Source organism: Crotalus tigris, unplaced genomic scaffold, assembly GCF_016545835.1.
Source record: "Crotalus tigris isolate CLP2741 ecotype Arizona unplaced genomic scaffold, ASM1654583v1 scf7180000019068.10715455, whole genome shotgun sequence".
In the NCBI taxonomy this organism is placed as follows: Eukaryota; Metazoa; Chordata; class Lepidosauria; order Squamata; family Viperidae; genus Crotalus; species Crotalus tigris.
In genome coordinates, this window is record NW_024097358.1 from 5173205 (window position 1) to 5197506 (window position 24302).

General features: G+C 41.9%; 3 protein-coding genes across 8 annotated transcripts in view; 2 read left to right on the top strand and 1 right to left on the bottom strand.

Annotated features, from left to right (window-relative positions):
• The window catches only part of LOC120315226 (NAD(P) transhydrogenase, mitochondrial-like), a 46046-nt gene extending 36367 nt beyond the window's left edge, over positions 1 to 9679 (top strand). The window contains exons 16-22 of the mRNA XM_039359233.1: positions 188 to 348; positions 1455 to 1634; positions 2362 to 2521; positions 3764 to 3845; positions 5255 to 5373; positions 7510 to 7625; positions 8781 to 9679. Coding sequence (XP_039215167.1) covers positions 188 to 348; positions 1455 to 1634; positions 2362 to 2521; positions 3764 to 3845; positions 5255 to 5373; positions 7510 to 7625; positions 8781 to 8930 — 968 coding nt within the window. The 3' untranslated portion in view covers positions 8931 to 9679. The remainder of the gene's footprint in view (positions 1 to 187; positions 349 to 1454; positions 1635 to 2361; positions 2522 to 3763; positions 3846 to 5254; positions 5374 to 7509; positions 7626 to 8780) is intronic.
• A 1212-nt stretch (positions 9680 to 10891) lies between these two features.
• Positions 10892 to 17345, bottom strand: DTWD1 (DTW domain containing 1). 3 transcript variants are annotated; one of them, XM_039358751.1, is made up of 5 exons: positions 17137 to 17345; positions 15015 to 15263; positions 14134 to 14277; positions 13190 to 13445; positions 10892 to 12379 (listed from the first exon to the last, which is right to left on the bottom strand). In XM_039358751.1, exons 1-5 carry the CDS (start codon positions 17140 to 17142, stop codon positions 12150 to 12152), a joined length of 885 nt encoding a protein of 294 aa, XP_039214685.1. In that variant the 5' UTR covers positions 17143 to 17345; the 3' UTR covers positions 10892 to 12149. The 3 variants fall into 3 exon arrangements, with proteins under 3 accessions (XP_039214685.1, XP_039214686.1, XP_039214687.1); XM_039358752.1 differs by having other exon boundaries at positions 15015 to 15260; positions 17137 to 17344; XM_039358753.1 differs by having other exon boundaries at positions 15015 to 15320; positions 17137 to 17344.
• The window catches only part of FAM227B (family with sequence similarity 227 member B), an 88176-nt gene continuing 80686 nt past the window's right edge, over positions 16813 to 24302 (top strand). For 2 of the 4 annotated variants that reach the window (XR_005558588.1, XM_039358744.1), the window contains exons 1-4: positions 16813 to 17034; positions 20191 to 20244; positions 21127 to 21373; positions 24011 to 24075. Coding sequence is in view for 3 of the 4 variants with exons in the window: in XM_039358744.1 (XP_039214678.1) it covers positions 16939 to 17034; positions 20191 to 20244; positions 21127 to 21373; positions 24011 to 24075 (462 nt within the window). In the remaining variant the exon portion in view is untranslated. Of the gene's footprint in view, positions 17035 to 17394; positions 17412 to 17442; positions 17558 to 20190; positions 20245 to 21126; positions 21374 to 24010; positions 24076 to 24302 lie in introns of those variants that run through there. The other 2 variants (XM_039358746.1, XM_039358745.1) reach the window with 2 other exon arrangements.

Sequence of the window (24302 nt, forward strand, 5' to 3'; positions counted from 1 at the left end):
CACCTGCCCAGCCAAATAATTCTCAATTTCTTAATTAAGTTCTTAATTTCAGTCAGTTGGGCAAGTGGATGGGGGGGGCATGACACGGATGGGAAGAAATAACCTACCCCGCATTTTCATGCCATCCTACCCCAAGAGTTCATGATGAACCATTGGCTTTTATACGTTGCATCTCATTTCTTTCTAGGTCTGTTGAACTCTGCTCCTCTCCTCCTGCCTGGCCGTCATTATTTGAATGCTGGACTGCTGGCAGCTTCCGTAGGAGGCATGGTTTATTTTATGTTAGACTCCAGCTATACTGGAGGCATGGCTTGTCTTCTCGGAGTTTCTGGGCTCTCCTCAATAATGGTAGGAATAAAAAACTGTGATCCCCATTCCTTTAAGTTGGGCAGGCGAAAATCTGGGGATAAGCTGATGGCAGAGTCAGAGCAAGCCTAAGGACAGGGTCAGGCAAGGGGTGGAAGCTTCTTCAACAGTGGTAGGCAACCTGATATCCAGGGTAGCAATGGGGCTATTGATACTTGCCTTGGAGTTCACCAGACTTTGTAGTTCTTCCTGATTTTATTTCCTTCTTTCTTATGGATTGTTTTAATTAAAAATGGGAAGGGGGATTCTGCATCTTTTTTTTATTTTGAAGAATATGTTTCGGTCTAACATAAACAAAGAGAGAAGCAACCTGGAATTAAAGAGAAACTTGCTGACAGTGAGGACAATCAATCAGTGAGGACAATCAACAGCTTACTCCCAGAAATCGTGGGTGCTCCATTACTGGAGTTTTTAAAGAACAGACTGGACATTTACCTGTCTGGACATTCACCTGCTTGAGCAGGGGGCTGGAGTAGAAGACCTCCAAGGTCTATTCTATTCTATTCTATTCTATTCTATTCTATTCTATTCTATTCTATTCTATTCTATTCTATTCTATTCTATTCTAAACACCATATGCAATCTTAGAAAATAAACAATGGCTTTAGTCTGGTCCACCTACTTAGAAGCCAAGATAGGTTGGTAGATGGTTGATAGCAGGTTGAAGGTCTGTATGCAAGCTTAGGAAGCAACCATATAAGTCTTCCTTCTAGTTTTATGTAAGATTATGCCCAGAATATGTGTTGGACACTCGAAAGAAAAATAACCCGCGCACACCTGATCTACAATGGGTTTGACTTTCTTGTGCCTATTGTAGGAAACCCACAGAATAGTCTCTTTTGCCAGCTCCAGTTTTTAATTTCACCTAATGAACACTGGTCATTAGGGAACCAGTGTTGGAAGCACCCTCCACATTCGGAAAGAGGATAGTTACTGCTCATAGTTCTGGGTCTGAATATGGCTGATCAGAGTGTAGAATTATTTTTTTTCTCCTTTTTGTTTTAAGGTAAAACGTAATCAAGGTATTGTTGCATAAACGTATATACATCTGCTCCACCTTCTTTCTTTTGATGCATCAAAAATTGCAGGGAGTGACACTAACGGCAGCTATCGGTGGAGCAGACATGCCTGTGGTGATCACTGTGCTGAATAGCTACTCTGGATGGGCTTTATGTGCAGAAGGGTTCCTTCTCAACAACAACTTGATGACAATCGTTGGAGCTTTGATTGGCTCTTCTGGAGCTATCCTGTCTTACATCATGTGTGTGGTAAGGTTAGGTCCTTTATGATGGGGTCCATTGCCTTTTTCATGGAAACAAGACTTGTTTCTTTAATGCAGGGGTCTTCAAACTCGGCCCTTTTATGACTCATGGACTTCAACTCCCAGAATTTCTCAACCAGGCACGCTGGCTGAGGAATTCTGAGAATTGAAGTCCACAAGTCATAAAAGGGCCAAGTTTGAAGACCCCTGCTTTAGTGGATCCTGTTTTGTGGCTCTACCACTTTGTTAATTACAAAATATTTCAGGAGGATCTATCGGGACTGCCACATTCCAGTCGTGTCTGGATATTTCCAGATGTTTTAGGTATCCTCCAAGTAGATTGCAACTCTCAAAATTCTTGGGATCCCATTCACAAAATTATTGGAATTACAGTTCCATATTTTTAAGAGTACCCAGATGGGAAAGGGTCTTGTGGAAAGCCAGCAGCTTTTGCTGCTCATTTAAAAAGCTGAAAGGATTAACACACGTTTGCTTTAAAACAGTTCATTTTCTTTATTCTCATCTGATATACTAAACACCGAAACCATATTTCCGAATGAACTAGAGTATTAAATTCTGGGATTGCAAGCTATGTTGTGAGTTGAAGCTGTCATATACATTACATCTGTACTGTACAGACTAAAGCATGCTTAAAGTAGTTTCCTGTTTTATATTCATTGTAATCTTTCATTGACTGGAAACTTGGGGTTAATGTATGGTTTATGGTTGGCCAGGCTATGAATCGCTCTTTACCAAATGTCATTTTGGGCGGATATGGTACGACATCTACAGCTGGAGGAAAGCCCATGGAAGTAGTTGGAACACACACAGAAGTTGGGATTGACCAAGCCATTGAAATGATCAAAGAAGCAAACTCCATCATCATTACACCAGGTAAGAGTTAACAATTCAGCAAAGACTGATTTCTACAGGACCTACCTATGTTTTGTTTTGGTTTTGTACGTTATGTGAACCCAGCAACTGTAATTCTCCAACTCTGGAGTATGTAGACCAGAGAAAATTGGGGAAGGATGAGACTCATCTTATGTCTTGGTTTGTTATCATTTAACTCTTGAGGTTCCATTTCAACGAGTGGTTTTATTATCTTAATGGCAGATACTAGATCACGTTTTGGGGGGCCCTCCCTCATGAGTGAAGTCCAGCGTCAGTGCCTTCTATGCCAATCTTGTTTTTTCTTAGAACTCAAAGAGATTAAACCTTTCACTAACCTCCCAGATCCCTTCCGACTCTGTTATTCAGCCTAATCTTATACTCTTCATAACACTTCCCTGGCCTTAACGCATGTTTCTTCTGTACTTAGTGTTCCCCTAACAGCAGGGCTTTTCAACCAGTGGTACAGGTACCACCTGTGGTACATTGGCACGTGGCAGGTGGTACGTGACCATCCTAGAAAAGGGGTAGCAGGGGAGGGGAATGAGCTGAACCGGTGGCAGCACCGCACAAGCCGGAGCGAGAGATGACTGGAGCTGCAGGGCTGTCAGGGCTCAGCGGAAGCACCAGGATCAGTGCCAGGCTCCAGCTGGAGCTCAGCGTTGATCCTGGTGCTTCTGCTGAGCCCTGAAAAAGCGCCGATCAGCTGGAATGTTGCAGCCTCTCCAGGGTCTTGTGATTTACATTCAGATGCTTGGCAACTGATTCATATTTATGACGGTCACAGTGTCCCAGGGTCATGTGAAGTGACCAAAACCTGCTGCAACCACCCAGCAGATGGGGGGGGGGAATAAAAACTAAACACCCCCCCCACCCCACCCCTGCTGCCAATCCTCAACAGAAATGCTTACAACAATGAAAACCTCGGACAGGAGGAAGAGCGCGGCCAGGCGGGCAGGCAGGTGTCTTGCTCGGCTGTGACTTGGGGGGCACTTTTTTCAGTGCCATTGTAACTTCAGTCACTAAGCGAATTGTTGTAAGTCGAGGACTACCTGTACTTTATCACTTTTTTCCTTTTTTTTTTGGTCATCAAGTTTTTGACACCTTGCTAGGCGGCTGGTGGTACTCGGATGTTGCCATATCCTAAAAGTGGTACAATGGGTGAAAAGGTTGAAAAGCCCTGCCCTAACAGCATCGGGATTCCTTCTCCATGTTCTGATGGAGTTTTTTCCCCCCTCACTGCAGGCTGGGGTTTGTGTGCAGCTAAAGCTCAATATCCCATTGCTGACATGGTGAAAATGCTGAATGAACAAGGAAAGAAAGTCAGGCAAGTAAACCCCAATGCTATTTATATATATATATAAATAAAGCAGGGATGTTTCAGTTGTATGGTTTAACTGAAGGGTTGCAAACTGTGGTGAGCCTTTCTTCAGTGGTATGCAAACAGACTACATAAAAATCAATTCTCACTTTGTGTTGCATGGGATTACAGCTGGCATCCTAGTGCCAGCATTCTAAAATGAAAATGTTTTCCAAAAAAATCTCCAATTTGTTGAATGAAGGGATTCTTTCAAGAAAAAAAAGATGTATTGTTTTTATTGTTGATCACAGATGCCAGGCGCTGTAGCCAAGATGCTATATGTGGTACTCGAATTATTATTAAATGTATATCTCATATTTTCCCTGTTTTTAACAATACCACACCCTGGAAAGCCAAACCAACCTTGTCTTTAATTAAAAAATAAATAAAATGGCAGTTGTATATATTTTCTGGGGGAAAATCGTGATTTTGACTGAAACTTTAGGAGGAAAGTTAGGTGCTGTCAAAATGGTGCCACCATTGTCTCTCTAGGAATTTTTCTCCTACTTTTATGGGTTTTTTTGGGGGGGAGGGGGGGTCTTAGGTGCCTTTGAGTCATTGTTGACTCCTGGTGAATGCCTGGACAAATCTCTGCAGCTTTCTTGACAAAACGTTGGAGAGTGACCAGCCCAAAGTCACCCGGTGGGTTTTGTGCCTAAGGCAGTGGTTTGTATTTAAAAGTGGTTTATATTACACTATATCTACAAATATACACTAGAAATAAAATACATACACATGGTGAAACAGCAAACTCCAATACATAGCAATCACAGCAGTACACAGACAAGAGAGAGAGAAACTCCAGCAAAAAAACTTTCCTTTTATACTCAGGCTCTTAAAGGGATACACACACCTGCTGAATCATTCCTATACTGCTTCATCCACATTGCATTACATCTTTACATAAGCTGTTCAGCTATTAAATTATAACCTTGACAGACTAGAACTCACTGTTTCCTGGTTTCTAGCCTAATGCCTTCACCACCACACCAAGTCATCTATCTTTCTCTTGTTTAGAGGAGAGAAGATGTAATATCTCTCCCTTTCTATGATCCTTGTCTGATCTCTCCCAATTTCTAGACCTGATGCACGTTATATCAATTGCTGAAAGATCTCTGTGGAGTTCTGAATTTTGGTATTAAAGAATAGGCATCTTGCTTTGCCCAACCTGCCTCGCAGGATTTTGAGAGACACCTCACTCCAACCATTTACCTTGTGCCCTTCCCTTGTGTCCTTACGACACACTTGGATCAGTTGGCTTTGTCTGGAGGCAAACCGGTGTTTGGACCCACCACCTTTCTTTTGCACTACCCAGCCAACTTCGATGAATTCTTCTCTATTAGCTCAGCATTTCTTCCCGTTTTGGGGGGTCGCAGGTTTGGCATCCATCCAGTTGCGGGCCGAATGCCAGGCCAGCTGAATGTCCTCCTGGCAGAAGCCGGTGTGCCGTACGACGTCGTCTTGGAGATGGACGAAATTAATGAAGATTTTCCAGGTAGGGGATGAGGGTTGAATGAGGAGGATGAAAAATCAAACAAAACAGTGGCTCAGCGTTTGCACTGCAGCCACCCAAGAACATTGATTTTTATCTGCTTTTGGAGTTAGGCTGAGGAACGATCAAGCTGTCATCAACAAATGGTGGCTTTTATACCTGGAAGTGAAGGAGAAGATACGGTGTTTACTTCGGGTTGCAAAATAGCAATAGCAACAGCAACAGCACTTAGACTTATATTCCGCTTCACGGTGTTTTACAGCCCTCTCCAAGCAGTTTTACAGAGTTAGCATATTTGCCCCCAACCATCTGGGTCCTTATATTATTGACCTCCAAAGGATGGAAGGATGGGTCAACCCTGAGCCGGTCAGGATTGAATTGCTGGCAGTGGGCAGAGTTAATGCCTTGCCAAGACTGTATTTTAACCCCTGCGCCATGATGGCTCAGTGTCTTTAGTTGAATCTGGAGCTCCAGTTATTGTGAAACGGATGTTGCTGTATGAGAAATTATGCTTCCCTCTTGCCCCTGGCGCTTTTTATTTCTCATCTCCTGGCAATCTGCACCCCACTTGCTCTTAGCCCCTCCTGCAAGCTACTGTACTGGCAAATAAACTCAGTTGCTGCCTATTTGATAATACTAATAAGCTTACACTAGAAATTGGCACATGCTATAGGAATTCGTTCCAGCTTGAACCAGTTGCACACCTGAAGCAATCTCCTGAAAGGATGCCCAAAAAAGTCCTCTGAGATTGACAGTCGATCACATTACATTGAATGCTAGAACTGCTTCAGTCCCAAAGCTTGTTTTCTCATCTGACTTCAGAGGTGGTCTGTTCTCTGAGGCAGTCTATCAGAAGGCAAGGCAATTGTCTTTGACATCTCTTTGGGAGGTCACGTTTTATGGCTCAGCACGGGACCCATGATGGTCCTGGACCAGAAATAAATTTTCAAATTAGCACCACAGCTATGAATTCAACAGCTTAGGCTTGTCAGGCTAATATGCCAGCGTGGAGTCTCTCCAAAGTGCGAGAGCAGCCGAATTCAGATGGAACAAATTCATGCAAAATCTACACTGGTTTCAAGCAGGCGTCTGCTCCCTACCAAGCAGAAACAGAATCCACAAGGTGGGGGGGAATGGAAAGGGATCAGTGCTTTACACGTGGAGAGGATTTTCTAGGTCAGTGGTTCTCAACCTTTTTAATGCCACGACCCCCAACCGGTGGTAAGTCGAGGACTACTCAACCGGTCATAAGTCTAGGACTACTCCACTGGTGCAGCACCGTTTGCAGAATGGGACTTTTGGTGGGCTCAGCAGGGCAGAGACCGCCTGGACAATACCTATTGGCTTTTGAAAGCCAGTAGAATTAGACTCTATTCAAAAGAGTCTATTCTATTGGCTTTCAAAAGCCAATAGAATAAAAGGGAGTAGCACAGCTAAGGAAAAGGGGGGAAAAATGGCGGACTGCATTGTTTGGCGACCCCTGTGAAATGGTCGTTCGACCCCAAATGGGGTCCCGACCCACAGGTTGAGAACCACTGTTCTAGGTGTTGAGTTAATATTCACTTTAGTCAATATAGGATTGAGGATATCCACAGTTGGGATAACCATTCAGTCTTAAACTCACGTGTTTTTATTCCGCCTAGTCTAGGCTGCTGTAAAGACAACGTGAAGTAGGATAATTTGTTCACTTTGGGGAAAAGATAGGTCACAAATAAGGATCTGAAAGTGAGGAATAACGTTATTTGGTTTCTTCTGAACTGTACTTTGCTTTTGATCTAGGTAGCCCGGTCCATGGTGCATTTGGGGTATTTTGTATCTGGTTTCACGTGCAGGTTATTTTGCATAGATCTTGTTTTAAAAGCCTTTTCAAGAAAAGAGGGAAAACTATTCACAAGCCACAATTTCTGCGGACAGATAGCAGTGTAAGCAACATGCAAAGGACACTGAGTACATGTTAGCTGGCTCACTATAGTTAAGAGTCTTTTCCCAGCTTTCCTTTATAGTCTCAGAAATAATGTTAGAGCTTCCCTGATTTGGGTATTTTTTTTAAAAAAATTGCATTTATCTCACCCTTGGATTTTGAAGCTTTTCATATTGAAAAGGTCTTTCTTTTGCAAGGATTTTTCTTCTTCCTTTCAGATACAGATTTGACGTTGGTCATTGGTGCTAACGATACCGTGAACTCTGCAGCACAAGAAGATCCCAACTCCATTATAGCTGGCATGCCTGTATTGGAAGTTTGGAAATCTAAACAAGTAAGAGACAACAAGAAACTGAGAACACACGGTTGTGATGGCTTCTTCATTAGAGCAAAGAGTACCTAACATGCAACGTAAAAAGAAAGGGGTCTTTGTCCCCAAATACGAAAATGTTGCCTTCACTACAGTACAGGGTATTATTATGATACTTGTTTTGATGTCATCAAATCCTCCAATTGACACAAGGTCAAATTTCTCTGGAAGAAGGAATTACTCTAGAGTCTAAGGGGGCAGCTCAACAGAAAGTCTGCAAGTTTGCTAGGATGCTATCTTGGCAGTAGAGTCAACAGTCATGTTGGCTGGGAAATGAGAGCTGAACTCAAAGACCTCAGAAAAACATCAACTTGGAAAGTAAGATGAGGATATTTGATTAGACAATAATCTAAATGAGGATGTTCTGCTATCTGTTGTTGGAGAATCTGGAGAGCTCTCTAGAAGATTTGCCAGTATAATAAGTAAGGTTTTGCATTTGTCAGCAGTGCATTGATCCACCATATGTCCTTATGACTATATGGTGACGGTCTTTTGCTAAGCAGTAGGATCTGAAATATTGCAATTTTAGAATTTAAGTTATGAGGAAGAATTGAGGGGGGGGGAATAGACTTAATCACGAAAGAAGATGATTGATGGGGTATAGGAGAGTTGGAAGGTGTAGGTGAAGACTTGTTTTTCATTATCCCAGAACAATGTAGTTAAATCACAGGAAGGCAGGTTCAAGTTGAATTAGAGGGAAAAAAATCCAGTATAAAGTCCTAATGGTAAGAGCAGTTCAACCCTGGAACCAATTACCAAAGTCATCTGCTTGGAATGATTTGACATTAATTTAATTCAATTCAATTTAATTCCTGCCCTGGCAGGAGTTTGGACTCAGCCTGATAGTCTCTTCCAACTTTTTATGATTTTATAATATTATATGTGAATTTTCTGCTTCATTCTTACCCCAGTGAAAAATCTACCGACTTCGGTTAAAAGTCTTTTCTGCATAGTCTTGCAGTGGTGCTGGTGTAAAACCGCCTTAGAAGATTTAACCGATTTTTATACTGCATGCTTCTTTTCTTAAGAAGGCAGACTATATTTTTAATTAGCTTTTTTTGAATAAAGGCAAGAAATAGTTGAACTCACTCTTATTATGTCCTTTGGTTTCTCCACCAGGTCATTGTCATGAAGCGCACCCTGGGAGTTGGATACGCTGCAGTCGACAATCCCATTTTTTACAAGCCAAACACTTCGATGTTGCTTGGAGACGCAAAAAAAACCTGTGATGCTTTACAAGCCAAAATTCGAGATTCTTATAGCCATTAGTGTTTCCAGTCTTTCTAAGGCATCGTCCAGTGATAAAAGCGTTATTATGCACCTTTTAATTTGATTGTGTTGATTGAAGACCTTGAAATAGACGGAACCTTTAACTGGTTGGTGCCCATTATTTGCATCCTTTGAAAATGGACATAATCTTTTATGTATATACATTGTCAGAAAGATCAATAGGAGAATCTAACTCATGTGAGAAGTGAGTGGTTTCTGTGTCTTTATACTGGGTGAAAATTCCATCGATCCATCCTTCTATCCATCCTATAATCAACTTGTTTTTCTAACGTTGCTATGACATTTTCAACTCCCACAATAAGAGACAACTAATAATTCCTGGGCCAGATGTGGTCCTGTGGAGAGGACATTCCGTCACCAAAGAGAAAGATCTTGTGGAGGAAGTGGTGGCTATAGATCTAGGTCTGTCTGTTCTAGGGTGCAATAATGATAGCTTGTGAAGAAATAAATGGCGGGATGGTCAATCAAAGGACAGCAACGGATGGGCTTGGAGAAGAGAGATTTGGGAAGTGAGAGTTGAAGAAGGTCTGAGGTAAGCTTCAGAGTGTAAGACTGGTAATACTTCTGTTAGGAAGACAGGTTAGGAATAATATTAAGATGGAGTTAGGCTAGTACTGATGGGATAAAAGCAATTTGTCGTAACAAGTGTACCTGGATCAAAATCATATTATGAAGGGTTTTTAAAAAAATAAATCCTTTGTTCCTATGTTAACCATGGATCTATGCCAGTGGTTCTCAACCTTTTTAATGCCGCAACCCCCAACCGGTCGTAAGTTGAGGACTACTCAACCGGTCGTAAGTCGAGGACTACTCAACTGGTGCAGCATCATTTGCAGAATGGGACTTTTGGCGGGCTCAGCAGGGCAGAGACAGCCTGGACAATTCCTATTGCTTTTGAAAGCCAATAGAATTAGACTCTATTCAAGAGAGTCTATTCTATTGGCTTTCAAAAGCCAATAGAATAAAAGGGAGTAGCACAGCTAAGGAAAAGGGGGAAAAATGGCGGACTGCGTTGTTTGGCGACCCCCGTGAAATGGTCGTTCGACCCCAAATGGGGTCCCGACCCACAGGCTGAGAACCACTGATCTATGCTGTCCTACAGCAAATTTTCCCCACTTGATAGTATCACCTTGCAGGTTTGAAGAATTTACAGAGCCGTGGGAAAAGAAGATTAACAACATAAAACAGATAACAAGCAGATTGTGGGACACAACCTGGTCTGCAGTTTGGCATTGCTTTTCAGCATAAACACTGACTTCTGAAGTGAGCAAGGCATGGTATGAATCCAGAGAAGTAAGGACCCCTCATTTCAACCCTGAAATAGTCTCCTTTATGGGAAATTAGGAAAATCTCAAAAGCCGCTGGGTGAATTAAACTTACAGATTTAATGGCATGTCTATCCTGGGCTAGGCATCAAATCTCTCTTCTCTTTCTCCTTTCCTTTCCAATTGGCAAAGCACAAACTCTTGGCATCCCATGTGACTATTCCTATCTGTACATCCGAATAGGCTGTTCCGAATATCAGAATTTGATTGGTGCTGGGGTTTAAAACAAAAACCCTAAAATCTATTCAACGTTTGTTTATTACATAAACAGTTTCTCTGACTCTACTTCTAAATAATATACAAATGTTTCGAGGAAATAAGATCCGGAAGACACTGTGAATGTCTTTCGGAGTTAGATTATCGTTAACACATGGAGGAAGATGTCATTTTGCGATAGGAGTGGAAATGTTCCCCGATAAGTATAATCCAGCATTTTTTTTTAAAAAAAGCAACTTTGGCAGAAGAATTCAAAGTGTCCTTGTTTAGCAACTCCAAGATGAAACTCTCAGGAAAAACCAAAATGCAAATAATGGAAGTGGCCTTCATGATTGCAAAGCCATGATGCCCTTCTCTTGACGGTAGAAATAAGTAATAATATAACTAAGGACAATAAAAGCATTTTCACTTTTTTGGTTTATTAAACAGATGACTCTGAAGGATATTTATCATTTGAATCATTACATATGCAGCTTTGTAGAACATGTATGATTTAAGATGCACGATGCATCCTCCAATAAGCTTTATTGTAGCTTCTATGCATGTTTGATTGCAGCTATGTTTATACACTGGAGTGAGAAAGGAGTGTGTATTCTGCCTTGAACTTCTGAAATTGTTATTTTGCTGCAGGTCCCAATCTTAGGAGCAAATGATATGCTCCTGTGCAAAGAAAGCATTAAGGACCAATCCCTATGCTGGCTTCCATAAATAAAGTAGCAATTTAGAAAGGACTGTAATATCTACCAGTATTAAGCAAGATAACTAAAGGTATCTTCTAGACCTCGCAGATAAGCCATTTGCGAGCTTTAATCAAGACTGCCAATTTTTGATGGTACAAGTTTCACTTTTTTAATATTAAGCATAACAGGTGTGTTAATTTTCCATAAATTGTATTGTGTTCATTAAAAAAAAATTCACAAAAAGTAAGGAAATGTTAGTCCTGTCCCTTATAGGTTGGGAAACACCCTTCCCCACCCTCCAGAAACTGATCTGAGAAATATGACCTTTTTCTGAAGCGTGTATGCAGCAAAAGAAAGCACTACATAAAACAAGGCTGGCTAGGGAATTCTGGGAGTTGAAGTTCACAGGTCTTAAACTAGCCAAGGTTGGACACCCCTGTTTTAGAAGGAAACCTTGGTTCAGACCTATAAGCAATCAGTAGTGGAACATATTTAAGCAATTTGGCAATTTAATTCAGTCCTAATCGTGTTCACTGTTAGCATTGAGCTGAATATTTTAGCCTGGCTTCCCTTTGGAGGTGGAATTGGGAGGTGAAATGAAGTAATTCTAACAATTTTTAATAGGTAGTAAAATCACCCAGAGTCTTCCTTGATACTCCAGAGAGTAACCCTGCATAATGAAACTAACAAATGAAGTTTCTGCTAACTTTAAATACAAAATTCAAGCTGGTAATTGTATTGTTCAACAAATTTAAAAAAAAAATCTATTTAGATGTCACAAGTCCAGCTTTGTTTTGGATAGTCTTCCCTTAACAGTTGTACGTTTTGTCTGTAGAAGTTTGGATTTAGTTTAGATTTAGAAGACAGCAACTATAAGCCTTGTAAATCAATTTCAGTCATTCGAATCTTAATTAAAGGACTGATTTTAAAGGGTAATGGATCACCGTTCCTTTTGGGACATTTGCATGAGGAACGCTTCACTTTTTCCCTGCAGAGTCCTTGGCTTTCCTGATCAGCCTGTACATAAATGAGAAGAAGAAAAGCAAATTGTCGTATTGTCCGTCATATTTTTCTTTTAAGACCTCCTTGTGATAGTCTACTAGAAAGTAATAAATCGCTTCAATGGTAGAGAGGTAAGTTTCTGGTTTTCCTTTCTGATGGCGCCAAAAGGAGGTTTTCCTAGATTTCAGTTCGATTTGTAGCAACCCTGCAGAGTGAAAAAAACAAAGACGATCATGTAGGCATTTAATTACACAAAAGAATGGGAAAAAAAAAACTACTTGTGGCTAATTGCTAACAGGTTTCTCCAAAGCATTACGCACAAGGATAGGCTTAAGACATATTAGTCAGATTTATACAGTAATTTCCATTATATTTTCAAAATATGATTAGATAAGTCATCTCTTTTCTCTCTTTCCTGAAATGTTACAGTATCTGAGTGGAGTACAAAAAATGTTCGATACAGCGTTGCAGTGTACTAGTTTTAGAAAAGCAAATCTTTTGGAAGAAAAATAAGAGTAGAGAGGAGGTATTTATTCCTGGTAACAGCTCTCTATTATACCTAGAACAGTGATGGCGAGGCTTTTAGAGACCGAGTGCCCAAAAACTGCCCCCCCACCCCCGTCCCCGCTCTGCCCTACCCACTGGGCCACCCACCACCTCCACGGCCCGCCACAGATCACCCAGGCAGCCCTGCAGTGCCATGGTGGCCATGCCCTCCGCCCATGCCCCGCAGCATCATCTGCGCGCAACGGGGCGCAAGAGCGGAGTCTTGTCCCCACTGCCCAGCTACCATGTCCTTGGCTTCGCTGCTTTGTGTAGGCCGCACCCAGGGGCAACTCTCCTCCAGGGGGGGCTGCTGGTGAGGAGGGGGCTGTGGGAGGAGGCGTGGCTGAGAGACGGTGCGTGTACCCACAGAGAGGGCTCTTGAGTGCCGCCTCTGGCACCCGTGCCATAGGTTCGCCACCACTGACCTAGAACAATTCCCAAGATTCGTTTCTATTCATAAAAACAATACCTTGAAGCCGCGCATCTGTGATTATCTTGTTTGTTTGATTCCATGTGCTGTCGATAAATACAATTTTTTTCAGTGCATTTCCGCTCTTGGGCAATTTATCTTCACTCATGATGCTATTGTGGCTTGGGTCCCATTTTGCAGACTTGGGTGCTGGTTCTGCTAATAAGCCCTTGGTGTCCATCTTACATTTTGCTTGCAAAGAGAGAGGAATGTTGCTTATTGAAATTGAATTAGGTCCAGGAAAAATAAGTGCAATCTAAAAAATGGGGCGAAAAAACCTTCATGAGATCTAATCTCAGCCACAAGGCAACCCTTATTTTCCCAAGTGAATCTGCTTTAAAATTGTGCTTCCACCCGTATTTATGAAAATACAGTCTGGGTAACATTTACTAACACCAGCGTTTAAGCAAATATGAGAAAATGTTAAAACCCTGCAAACTAACCAAAGAGAGAAGCAACCTACAACTAAGGAGAAACTTCCTGACAGTGAGAACAATTAATCAGTGGAACAACCTGCCTCCAGAAGCTCTGAATGCTCCAACACTGGAAGTCTTTAAGAAGAGACTGGACAGCCATTTGTCCGAAATGGTATAGGGTTTCCTGCCGGAGCAGGGTGTTGGACTAGATGACCTCCAAGGTCCCTTCCAATATTATTATTATGGAACATCGCACAGTCAGCCAGATGTTCAGACTGGATTTGGCATTTTGTCTACCTATCGAGTCCTTACCCAGGACCTGGGATAGGCAGATGTGGATATTTGATGGTATTACAGATATCGTCGCAGGATGGAAGCAGTTCCTAATAAGGCCGCCTTTTGCAATTATTGCAAAATAATTTTTAAATTATTAAAATAATTATTATTGCATAATAATAATAATAATAATAATATGGCAGTGAAAAACAAAAGGTTTTCCTACGATGCTACATATAAACAGACTCTTACTTCATGTTGCATTTCTTCATAGTCGGGAATACACGGATATGTATAAATGGTAACATCTTCAGAGGCCAGAAGCTTGGCGTGTACAGCTGTACTTTTACCATCCGTTTCATTGGGATGCTTAATTATATCAATCTTCAAGGGAAGCTTAAACAAAGAACCCAGAAAGTGTGTCAAAAAGACACCCCAAATTCAACCATAAATATATAAATTTGCTCAACCGTGCATTCGACTCTGGATATCGAAGCATAATACATGATTTGCACTGGTTACAATTGCAATTTTCAGCAAAATAAACAGCGGGAAAGAACAGAGATATCATGAAACTGAATAATATAATTAAAAAGAATTATATTACTTAAATGTGAATTACTTAAATCAAAGGCTGCCTTTGGTTAGACATCTTTTCCATCATCTTGTACAGCAAGGGTGGGGAATTATGGCCTCTTTAGGTCCTGTGGACTTCAAGTCCCAGAATTCCTGAACCAGCATGTTGTAAATGTGTGCTGACCCCAGGGATGCTGCAACAGCTGCAACTTAGTTAAGCCCTGAAAAACATGGTTGGCTCAGGAATTCTGGGAGTCGAAGTCCACAGGTCATAAAGGGGCCATACCAGTCGTTCCCCACCCATACTACAGAGATGCCAAGATTTGGGCAGGAATCTTGGCTAGGAAAGATATCCAAGTAGCACTGGGCTACTGTGACCTGTTGTTCTTTCACTACAGCAGCTTTATGGTTATGGGACTTATTATGAAGCTTGGCACAAAAGACAAGATTAGGTTAAATTCCACCTTTATCTATTTCATCTAGTAAAATTACTTGCTGGGAAATTTGACATAAAATGACCAATGTGACCTTCCCCTCCTCAGATCCCCTGTACTAACCTTCACAATAGGAATATCTTCAACAGGGACAGTTTCAACTGGAACATAACATGAATAGCAGTAGAACATCCTCGAGCTGTGACATCTGGGGCATTTTGATCTTCCTTGTTTTTGGGCTCTCTCAAGAACAGCTTGAGATGTCAGACACAAGTTGTCAAATGGGGTTTCTTGTAACATGGATGCAGCCGGCGTGCCTTGATTTAGCAAACACTCAGCATTTCTCTTCATTTCCTGGTTTATCTTGGTCTGCTTTTTTAATGGAAGATGAATTTAATGATATATTTCAGATGAATGATATCCTTGGAACTGTTAAAGATAAATAATGCAAGTACAGTTTTCAAGTATAATTTCAGGGGAGTATTCTTAGAATAGAAATCTTGATGAATGAGATTAAGCATAATCAGACTAGAGAAAACTGTGTTCTCCAGGAGCCCTGAACGTAAATGGTTGGAGGGCTGAAATTTAAAATGTGTGTTTGTGAGAGAAACAGAGAGAGAAGAAGAAGGAGAGAGAGAGAGAGAGAGAGAGAGAGAGAGAGAGAGAGAGAGAGAGGTCTCCTAAACAACAGAGACATGTAGACGGAATGTTTTCCCAACATGACTGGATCTAACCCAAGGACTGTACAACTGATCTTTTCTCTACATCTGCTCTAGGTTAAGTGTAAGAATCAGTTTAATGTGAAGCTTAACAACATAAAGTTCAGGGTTTTCTTATCTCTGGTATTTCAGGATCTTAGTAATACTATTCATTAATAGAGACTTAACTTGTATGACAGGCAGTTTGTTATTTATTTGGCATGCATAACATGCTTTATCAGATTAAGGATATAGAATATATAGAATATAATGGCATGGAGTAGTTGCTCGTTTCCTTGATTCAACTGCCAATCTTTTGCAGTTTATAAAATAACCATTACTTCTAAAATGATACTTAATAAAGGGATAATAACGTATTTGTGGCTTTTGTGTAACAAGCCCCATTTCTGTTTGCAGCATCAGCTCTTTCTTCTTGGAATGAGAAAATTCTCATAGTTTAATGGAGAAAGCTTGGCTGGTAGGTGAAGAAAATTGTTTAGGTTTGGACAGAATTTTCTAACCACACAGATTCCTTTGCTGAAGAGCGAGCAGGAAATTAATTAATCTGTTATGCATTCCTGGCCTACAGATCAAGCCACCTTATATTAAATAACTAGTGACAGGTTTCCTTGACATGGCAGGGAAAAATGTTGCTGACAGAGAAAAGGGTAAATTTTATCTATGATTTCCAGAACCATAAAAATCAAACAAATAAGAATGTGCATTTTGCTAACTTGAAGTAAGGCATGTTTTTATACAACTGAATAGTTTAACCCAAGTATCAGTCAATAATCCTAGTCCTGGAGAGAACCAAATTTAACCATTAGTCAATTGCAAAAGGTGGCCTTACTAGGAACTGCTTCTATCTTGCGACGATATCTGTAATACCATCAAACATCCACATCTGCCTATCCCAGGTCCTGGGTAAGGACTCGATAGGTAGACAAAATGCCAAATCCAGTCTGAACATCTGGCTGACTGTGCGATGACTGTGCGATGATCCATAATAATAATAATAAAGTTGGAAGGGACCTTGGAGGTCTTCTAGTCCAACCCCCTGCTCAGGCAGGAAACCCTATACCATTTCAGACAAATGGTTGTCCAGTCTCTTCTTAAAAACTTCCAGTGTTGGAGCATTCACCACTTCTGGAGGCAGGTTGTTCCACAGGCTAATTGTTCTAACTGTCAGGAAGTTTCTCCTTAGTTCCAGGTTGCTTCTCTCCTTGATCAGTTTCCATCTGTTATTTCTTGTCCTGCCTTCAGGTGCTTTGGAGAATAGCTTGACTCCCTCTTCTTTGGGGCAGCCCCTGAGAGCTTCTTTTCGACAATCACGCTGCTTAGGAACCACCATGACCACCCCGCCGCACCTCTCCAAACACTACTACCCTGGGAAGTTGCAGCAACCTCGAGAGAGCCCCCGGAGACCCCACAGCTGGTTTTTGCAAGTTAGTAAACCGTGCACAGGGCTGGGGGTTGCTGCCGCAGCCTCCCGATCTCTCCCCGAGCCCAAAGCGCGCTTCTCGCGCCCATGCCCAAACGAAACCTACCGCCATCTTGCACAGCAATGCCCACGGACTCCTCGGCGATTGGGAGCGGGTGTGTGTGTGTGGGGGGGGGTGAGAACTATTGCCAAGCACGCTTCCCACGAGCCTCGCGTGTCTTCTTCCCCCTGAGGACAGGCGCGTGGGGACGGCGGCCGTCGCGCGCGCGGCGGAACGTCAGCGCCGCGGGTCCCGGGGGAAGCCCGGAAGGATCGAACGTGACGGACCGAGGGGGGCGGAGACGGGCGGTTGCCAGGGCGCCTTAGCAACGCGGAGAGAAGGTCCGTTGGAGGGGCGGGGCCTGCTGCTGCGGCCGCTGCCCGGGAGGGTCCGGGCTGGCGAGGGCGGGAGGCGGCTGCCCTGGTGGGAAATGGGCGAGCGGGGTCGCGTGCTGACCCTCTCCTCCTACCGGCGCTCTTTCTCCAAGGTCGGCGGCGTAAATCCGAGGCTGCCCTTCCCCTCCGCAAGGAGGGACGACGGGCAACACGTGGCTCGCGTTGGGGGCTCTCGACAGAGGCTGGAAGGACCTGGGAGCCAAGACTGCGAGGCTCAGTCTGCAAAGCCATGAATTCGTTTTTTTGTTTTTTCTTTTTTAGATAGTGTTGTACCTTAAACGGCTTGGCCTCCAGAGGTTGTGGGTGCTCCATCACACTGGAGGTTTTTCAAGAAGAGACTGGACGGCCATTTGTCCGGCATTATAGAGGGTCTCCGGCTTGTGCAGAGGGTTGGACTAGATGACCTCCAAGGCCCCTTTCCACCCTCTCACTCTGTAATTCTGTTAATCAGTAGAATGGCTTACTACAGGGCTTTTCTACCTTTTCACCCATTGTACCACTTTTAGGATATGGCAGTATCCGAGTACCACCTGTCGCCTAGCAAGGTGTCAAAAACTTGATGACCCCCCCAAAAAAAGGGAAAAAAGTGATAAAGTACAGGTAGTCCTTGATTTACAACAATTTGCTTAGTGACTGTTCAAAGTTACAATGGGACTGAAAAAAGTGCCCCCCAAGCCACAGCCAAGCAAGACACCTGCCTGCCCACCTGGTGACGCTTTTCCTCTTGTCCGAGGTTTTCATTGTTGTGAGCATTTCTGTTGAGGATTGGCAGTGGGGGTGGGGTGGGGTGTTTGGTTTTTATTCCCCCCCCCCCGTCTGCTGGGTGGTTGCAGCAGGTTTTGGTCACTTCGCATGACCCTGGGACACTGTGACCTTCATAAATATGAATCAGTTGCCAAGCATCTGAATGTAAATCACAAGACCCTGGAGAGGCTGCAACATTCCAGCTGATCGGCGCTTCTTCTGGGCTCAGCAGAACCACCAGGATCAGCCCCGAGCTCCAGCTGGAGCCTGGCACTGATCCTGGCACTTCTGCTGAGCCCTGACAGCCCTGCAGCTCCAGCCATCTCTCGCTCAGACTTGTGCAGTGCTGCCACCGGTTCAGCTCATTCCCCTCCCCCACTACCACTTTTCTAGGATGGTAGTGTACCACCTGTCAGGTGCCAATGTACCCCAGGTGGTACCCATACCACTGGTTGAAAAGCCCTGGCTTACTACCTTCAGAAAGCTGTGGATGCTCCATTGCTGGAAGTTTTCAAGAAGAGACTGAATGGTCACTTGTCTGGAATAATGTGGGGTTGGACTAGAAGATCTCCAAGGCCCCTTCCAACTCTTATTCTGTATTCTAAAGGGACTTGGAGGCTCTTAGATGGATACGTGTTTTCCCTTTTAATCCTGAAGGCACGTTGCCATGCTTGGCAGGGGTACTGTTTTCTAAGTCTGCACATGACCCTGAAACACAGCAATGTAGAGGTTTCCGAACTTCAGTCCATTGTTCTCCCTCATGAAAGTTTGATTGTTGGCCCCTCAAAACATTTATTACAAGAAAATAATTTAATAAATACTACTTTAATAGTACCACAAATAACAACGACAAGGTCAATTCCTTGAATAGTCCAATTCCTGAAGGTCAAAACACTGCTTTGGAGAAGTGCCAAAGAAAACATGTTTGCATTGCAGACTAAGATGCACACTAACCAAGTTTAGTTTGTGGTGCAGGTACAGCCCCTAGATTTTTACCTGAATTAATGAAGCATGTTGTGTGAACACAACCATAGTGAGAGTGAGCTATCTCACCATTTGCTATGGGATGTTTATTTATTTATTGCTCTCCCAGATACCTGAAGGAAAAACAAACAGCCGATTAGAAACAAGTTGTTTGTTGATATGAAGAATTAAAGTTACAAGTGTAACTTGTTCAGTGTCAGTAAAATAATAGCATATCCCTCAAATGAAGTCAACCAACTGGCTGATTCTATTGAATCAGAATGCTCAATTAGGATGATGGTGGCGCTGAAAGATATGGATCTATTTTTTTAAAAAAAATGAGAAGTTTTTAAAATAACATTGCTGACCTTTTTTCCTGTTTCAGAAATAACAAATGTCCTGTGTTCACATATTTATCTTAGCCATGGTATGCTCAGTATGTCTGGGCAAAATGTCATTATGTACTTATACTATGCCAAGTGTTATGCTCAGTTATACTTCAGTCTTTGATGGCGATACATGGACATAACTACATAAAAATTCATCGAAGTGGCAAAAGCAATGTTTTGATCTTTAGTCTCCATGTGCTGGCAGCATATAATATTTCAATAAAAATAGGTGGATTTTCCCCAAAGAAAAAAACCTGCAATGTTCTGTCAACATTTTGGTTGATTGTGTACCCAGAAATTGAGATTCGGGGGCCTGGTTTATATATAATACTAAGCCAGAATTCTTTAATCTGGTTGGTTGAATAACCATACTGGCCTAGTAGTTTATATGTATGTAAGGTTTACAAGAAACAATAAGATAGCTGAGCACTTCATATGAATCAAATCAAAATAGTCCTAGCTTTCCTCATATTTTAAATTTTATTTCAGTCTCTGATCATAATATTTCTTCAGAGTATTAGATTAACAAAACCCAATTTGCAGGCTTACTACACTGAAAGGAGTAACTATTTTATTGCATAACCGGGTCTGTTTTATTTTATAAGACATGTATCTTTATGTGTTTATAGGAAATTGTAGAACTTCCTGGTACATTTGATGAATTTTTGGCCTGTTTCAATTTGGTATGTACGTTTATGAAATAATTTTAATAGTGCATGGGAAATGGTATGAAAATGTCATTAAAGTAGTAACAATAAACACCAGGGATGGTGGTTATGCAGTCTGAAACATCTGGAGGGCTTTAGATTCCCCTGCTATAGATTAACCATCTTAGCTCAGCAAAGAAAGAATAGATGCAGGTATGATAGTTAATGATGGACAGCTTATCCTGGAACTTCTGAAAGGCAATTAGGAAATGTTATGTGAGAGTAAAAGGCAATTAGTCAATGCTGTGAGAAACAAAAATATTTAGGGCTGAACTAGTATGATATGAATGGCAGTTTCAATACATCGCTTATTTTTCTCCCTCAAGCAACTGTATAACAGCAGCTGTCAGCCATGGGGAAACATAACTGGTTAAAATTTTCCAATGTCAGATGCTATACAGGTAATCCTTGATTTACCGCCACAGTTGACCCCAAAATTTCTGTTGCTAAACAAGACATTTGTTAAGTGAGTTTTGCCCCATTTTATGATTTTTCTTGCCACAGTTGTTAAGTGAATCGCTACAGTGGTTTAGTATTGTTAAGTGACTTAGCCTGATGCAAGTTTGCAAAAAAAAAAAAAAGGGGGATTACCTGACCCTGGGACACTGCAACCATCATAAATATGAGTCAGTTGCCAAGGGTCCGAATTTTGATCACATGACCTTGTGGATACTGCAACGGTCGTAAGTGCAAAAACCAGTCACACGTCACTTTTTTCAGTGCCATTGTAACTTTGAATGGTTTCCAAATGAATGGCTGTAAGTGGAGGACGGCCTGGGCTTTGTGGCTCCATGTATAAAACAGACACTTAACATTATTTCTGCTTAACGTTTATTTTGCAATTTCTGTTCTTTGCAGGATGATTGGCCCAAAACCCCATACTTGCCAGACGTGAATCCTTATCCCTTGGTTTCCCAGATAAAAAATGACTATCCTGCAGATACTGTTGCCCGGTATCTTTATGATAATGCTCCAATGCCCCATGAAATTATTTCCAGGTTGGAAAAAAGAATAGATGAGTGCAAACTACAAGTCCAGGAGCACGCTAAGCACATCTTTACATTGGAATCAGAAAAATCAGAAATGGATGAGCAGCCAGGACAACGTAATTCTGTCTCTTAGCTAATAAGTCCATTTATTGGGGGGGGAAGTATCAGTTCATTTTAGAACGTGGAATAAGAAGAGTTGGAAGGGACCTTTGAGGTCATCTAGTCCAACCGCCCCTGCTGGAGCAGTTCAGGCCAATAGCTGTCCAGTTTTATAGTCCCAAAGGTGCTTTTTTGAAAAGGCCACTGGACTTTGGCTTTCCTTTAAGATGTTTTCCTCCTCCTCAAAGAGCTTCTCCAGTTCCGACTGAATGTTGGAGAATGGAAGGAGTTATATTCCTTGCTGTCATCTGGTCATTAGCACTCTCTATGAGAGTCGTTGAGACCACTTGGAGGTTTACCTGTTCCCTTGGGGTCACCTGAACAGTGCAAATGGGTCTGGAACCTTCTTGGAACTGCTGAAACTTCTTGGATGAGAAGCGAAACGTCTTCAAGGTAAAAACAAAGTCAGTGGCCTTTTGAAAAAGCACCTTTAGGACAACCATGACCTGGAAGATTTCCTGGATAAGTTTCCTGCTTGGAGGCAACAACCTGTATTGATAAGGTGACCAACTTTTTTACAATGAAAAGGAGGACACAAATAAATTGAAGAAAAAAATATCGTAAATAAAAGAAACATTTTATTCATTGCAACAATAATACAGACAACTTGCATGTGCAAAGTTTGCCGGCCGGGTGTTTTGGCGTGCTCAGCAGCAATTCCTATGGGCTTTTGAAAGCCAATAGCGGGAAGTAGCACAGCTCATGCAAAAGTTGAAAAAAAAAACATCAAAAAAAGATGCCGGAACGCCGTTCTGAGTGTTCTATGAGGGGGAAAAAAAAGCCTTGCAGATTAGTCTTCAAATATCGAAAAGGAGGACATGAAGGAGGACACTTTTCGAGGGAGGACAGAACTTACAAAAGGAGGACTGTCCTCCCTAAAGGAGAACGGTTGGTCACCTTATGTCTCAAAGGAAATGTCAAAAACAATTATACATCTATCAATGCCTTCTCAGTATTTGATTATCTCATTTTATCCCAGTTAGTGTATCTCTCTATTTCTTCCCTAGGCTGTCATACTGCTTCTATCTGGCTTATGATTACAATAATAGTTGTATTCATCTTAGGATCCATTGAGAAATATCCCTCTGGTCAATAATGATAAGTTGCTTTGCTATGCTGATGTGATTAGATTTTCTTTTTAAACACAGCAGTGTAAATTTTTCTGGAATACTTTTAGACATTTCCTATCCAAGCCCAAAATGATCAGCAACCCTGCATCCACTTAACTGCCCTGGCTACCATGCCAGGGATTCAAGTAAAGTCTCCACCGTGTCCTGTTTGTAGGCCAGCAGATACTTGGCGCTTGCCTAGAAAGAAAGCAGATGTGTCCTATTTGATCGAGTTGATGGTGATCAGAAAATTAGGCTCAAGAATTGTGGTCTGGCTCATAGCAGCAGCAGGGAAATTTTTTTCTTCAGTAGCCAAAGTGGATTTAAAACAGTCTTATGTGGGAGTATTCTTTTAAGGAGATGTTCTGCGGAACTATTATCTCTGTGCTTCCCACAGAAGTCATTTTTTACATATTTAGACTGAAGCCATCCGAAAGATTGTCTAATTGCTGGTTGTATATATGTGCCTGTGTTTATGCATGTATATGTCTGTGTATAGAGCACAAGCCTATTTTGAGCAGCCTAGAGCTTAGATGCTGTTGGATTTTGATCAATGAAAAGAACAGCATGATTAATATTTGGGCAGCTGCTTATATTATGTGGTTTAGGTGTTAAGTTTAGGAATCATAACTAAGGAACATCTTAAAAGCGTAGCTCTGTTCTCACACTTGCCAATTACTTCAATTATTTTAAGATGTCTTAATTGTGCATGCTTGAAAAATAGGTAAATATAGGCAAACGAGAACTGTATGTTATAACTGTATGAGAGGGATCTTGGAGTCTATCACTTAAATAGGAGCCAATCCTGTGCTGCAGCTGCCAAAAAAGCCAACATTAACAGAGGGATAGAATTAAGATCACGTGAAGTATTAATACCACTTTACAATGCCTTGGTAAGGCCACACTTGGAATACTGCATCCAGTTTTGGTCACCATGATGTGAAAAAGATGTTGAGACTGTAGAAAGAGTACAGAGAAGAGCAACAAAGATGATTAGGGGACCGGAGGCTAAAACACATAAGGAACGGTTGCTGGACTTGGGTATGTCTAGTTTAAGGAAGAGAAAGACAAGGGGGGACATGAGAGCAGGGGCTGCCCCAAAGGAGAGGGAGTCAAGCTATTCTCCAAAGCACCTGAAGGCAGGACAAGAAACGATGGATGGAAACTAACCAAGGAGACAAGCAACCTAGAACTAAGGAGAAACTTCCTGACAGTTAGAACAATTAATCAGTGGAACAACCTGCCTCCAGAAGCTGTGAATGCTCCAACCCTGGAAGTTTTTAAGAAGAGGTTGGACAGCCATTTGTCTGTAATGGTATAGGGTTTTCTGCCTGAGCAGGGGGTTGGACTAGATGACCTCCAAGGTCCTTTCCAACTTTATTATTATTATTACTACTACTACTACTACTACTACTACTACTACTACTACATCTATATCTATATCTATGTTTTAAATTCTTAGCTTCTTTTCTTCTTGTTTTCAAGTTGATGTGACATCATCTCCTGAATCCCAGGATATTTCAAAGAAGAAAACGAAAATAGAAATGAAGGTAATCATGCGTTGGATATCCCTCTTCCCCTCCCTTAAGAGATTGATTGCTACACTGAGAGAACTGGAATCTGCTAAGAAGTTTGCTTGCATTGCTCTTAGAGAGAGAAAAAAGCTAAACAGAACAGAACAACAGAGTTGAAAGGGTCCTTGGGGAAAACCCTATACCATTTCAAACAAATGGTTGTCCAATCTCTTCTTAAAAACTTCCAGTTCTGGAGCATCCAC

What these genes read in the sequence shown, in the direction of transcription:
- DTWD1 (XM_039358751.1), bottom strand. An exon ending in AAGATATTCCTATTGTGAAG is followed by an intron (nt 14,278 to 15,014) that starts GTTAGTACAGGG and finishes TCTTTGTTTAAG; the next exon opens with CTTCCCTTGAAGATTGATAT. An exon ending in CACAGATGCGCGGCTTCAAG is followed by an intron (nt 12,380 to 13,189) that starts GTATTGTTTTTA and finishes TTCACTCTGCAG; the next exon opens with GGTTGCTACAAATCGAACTG.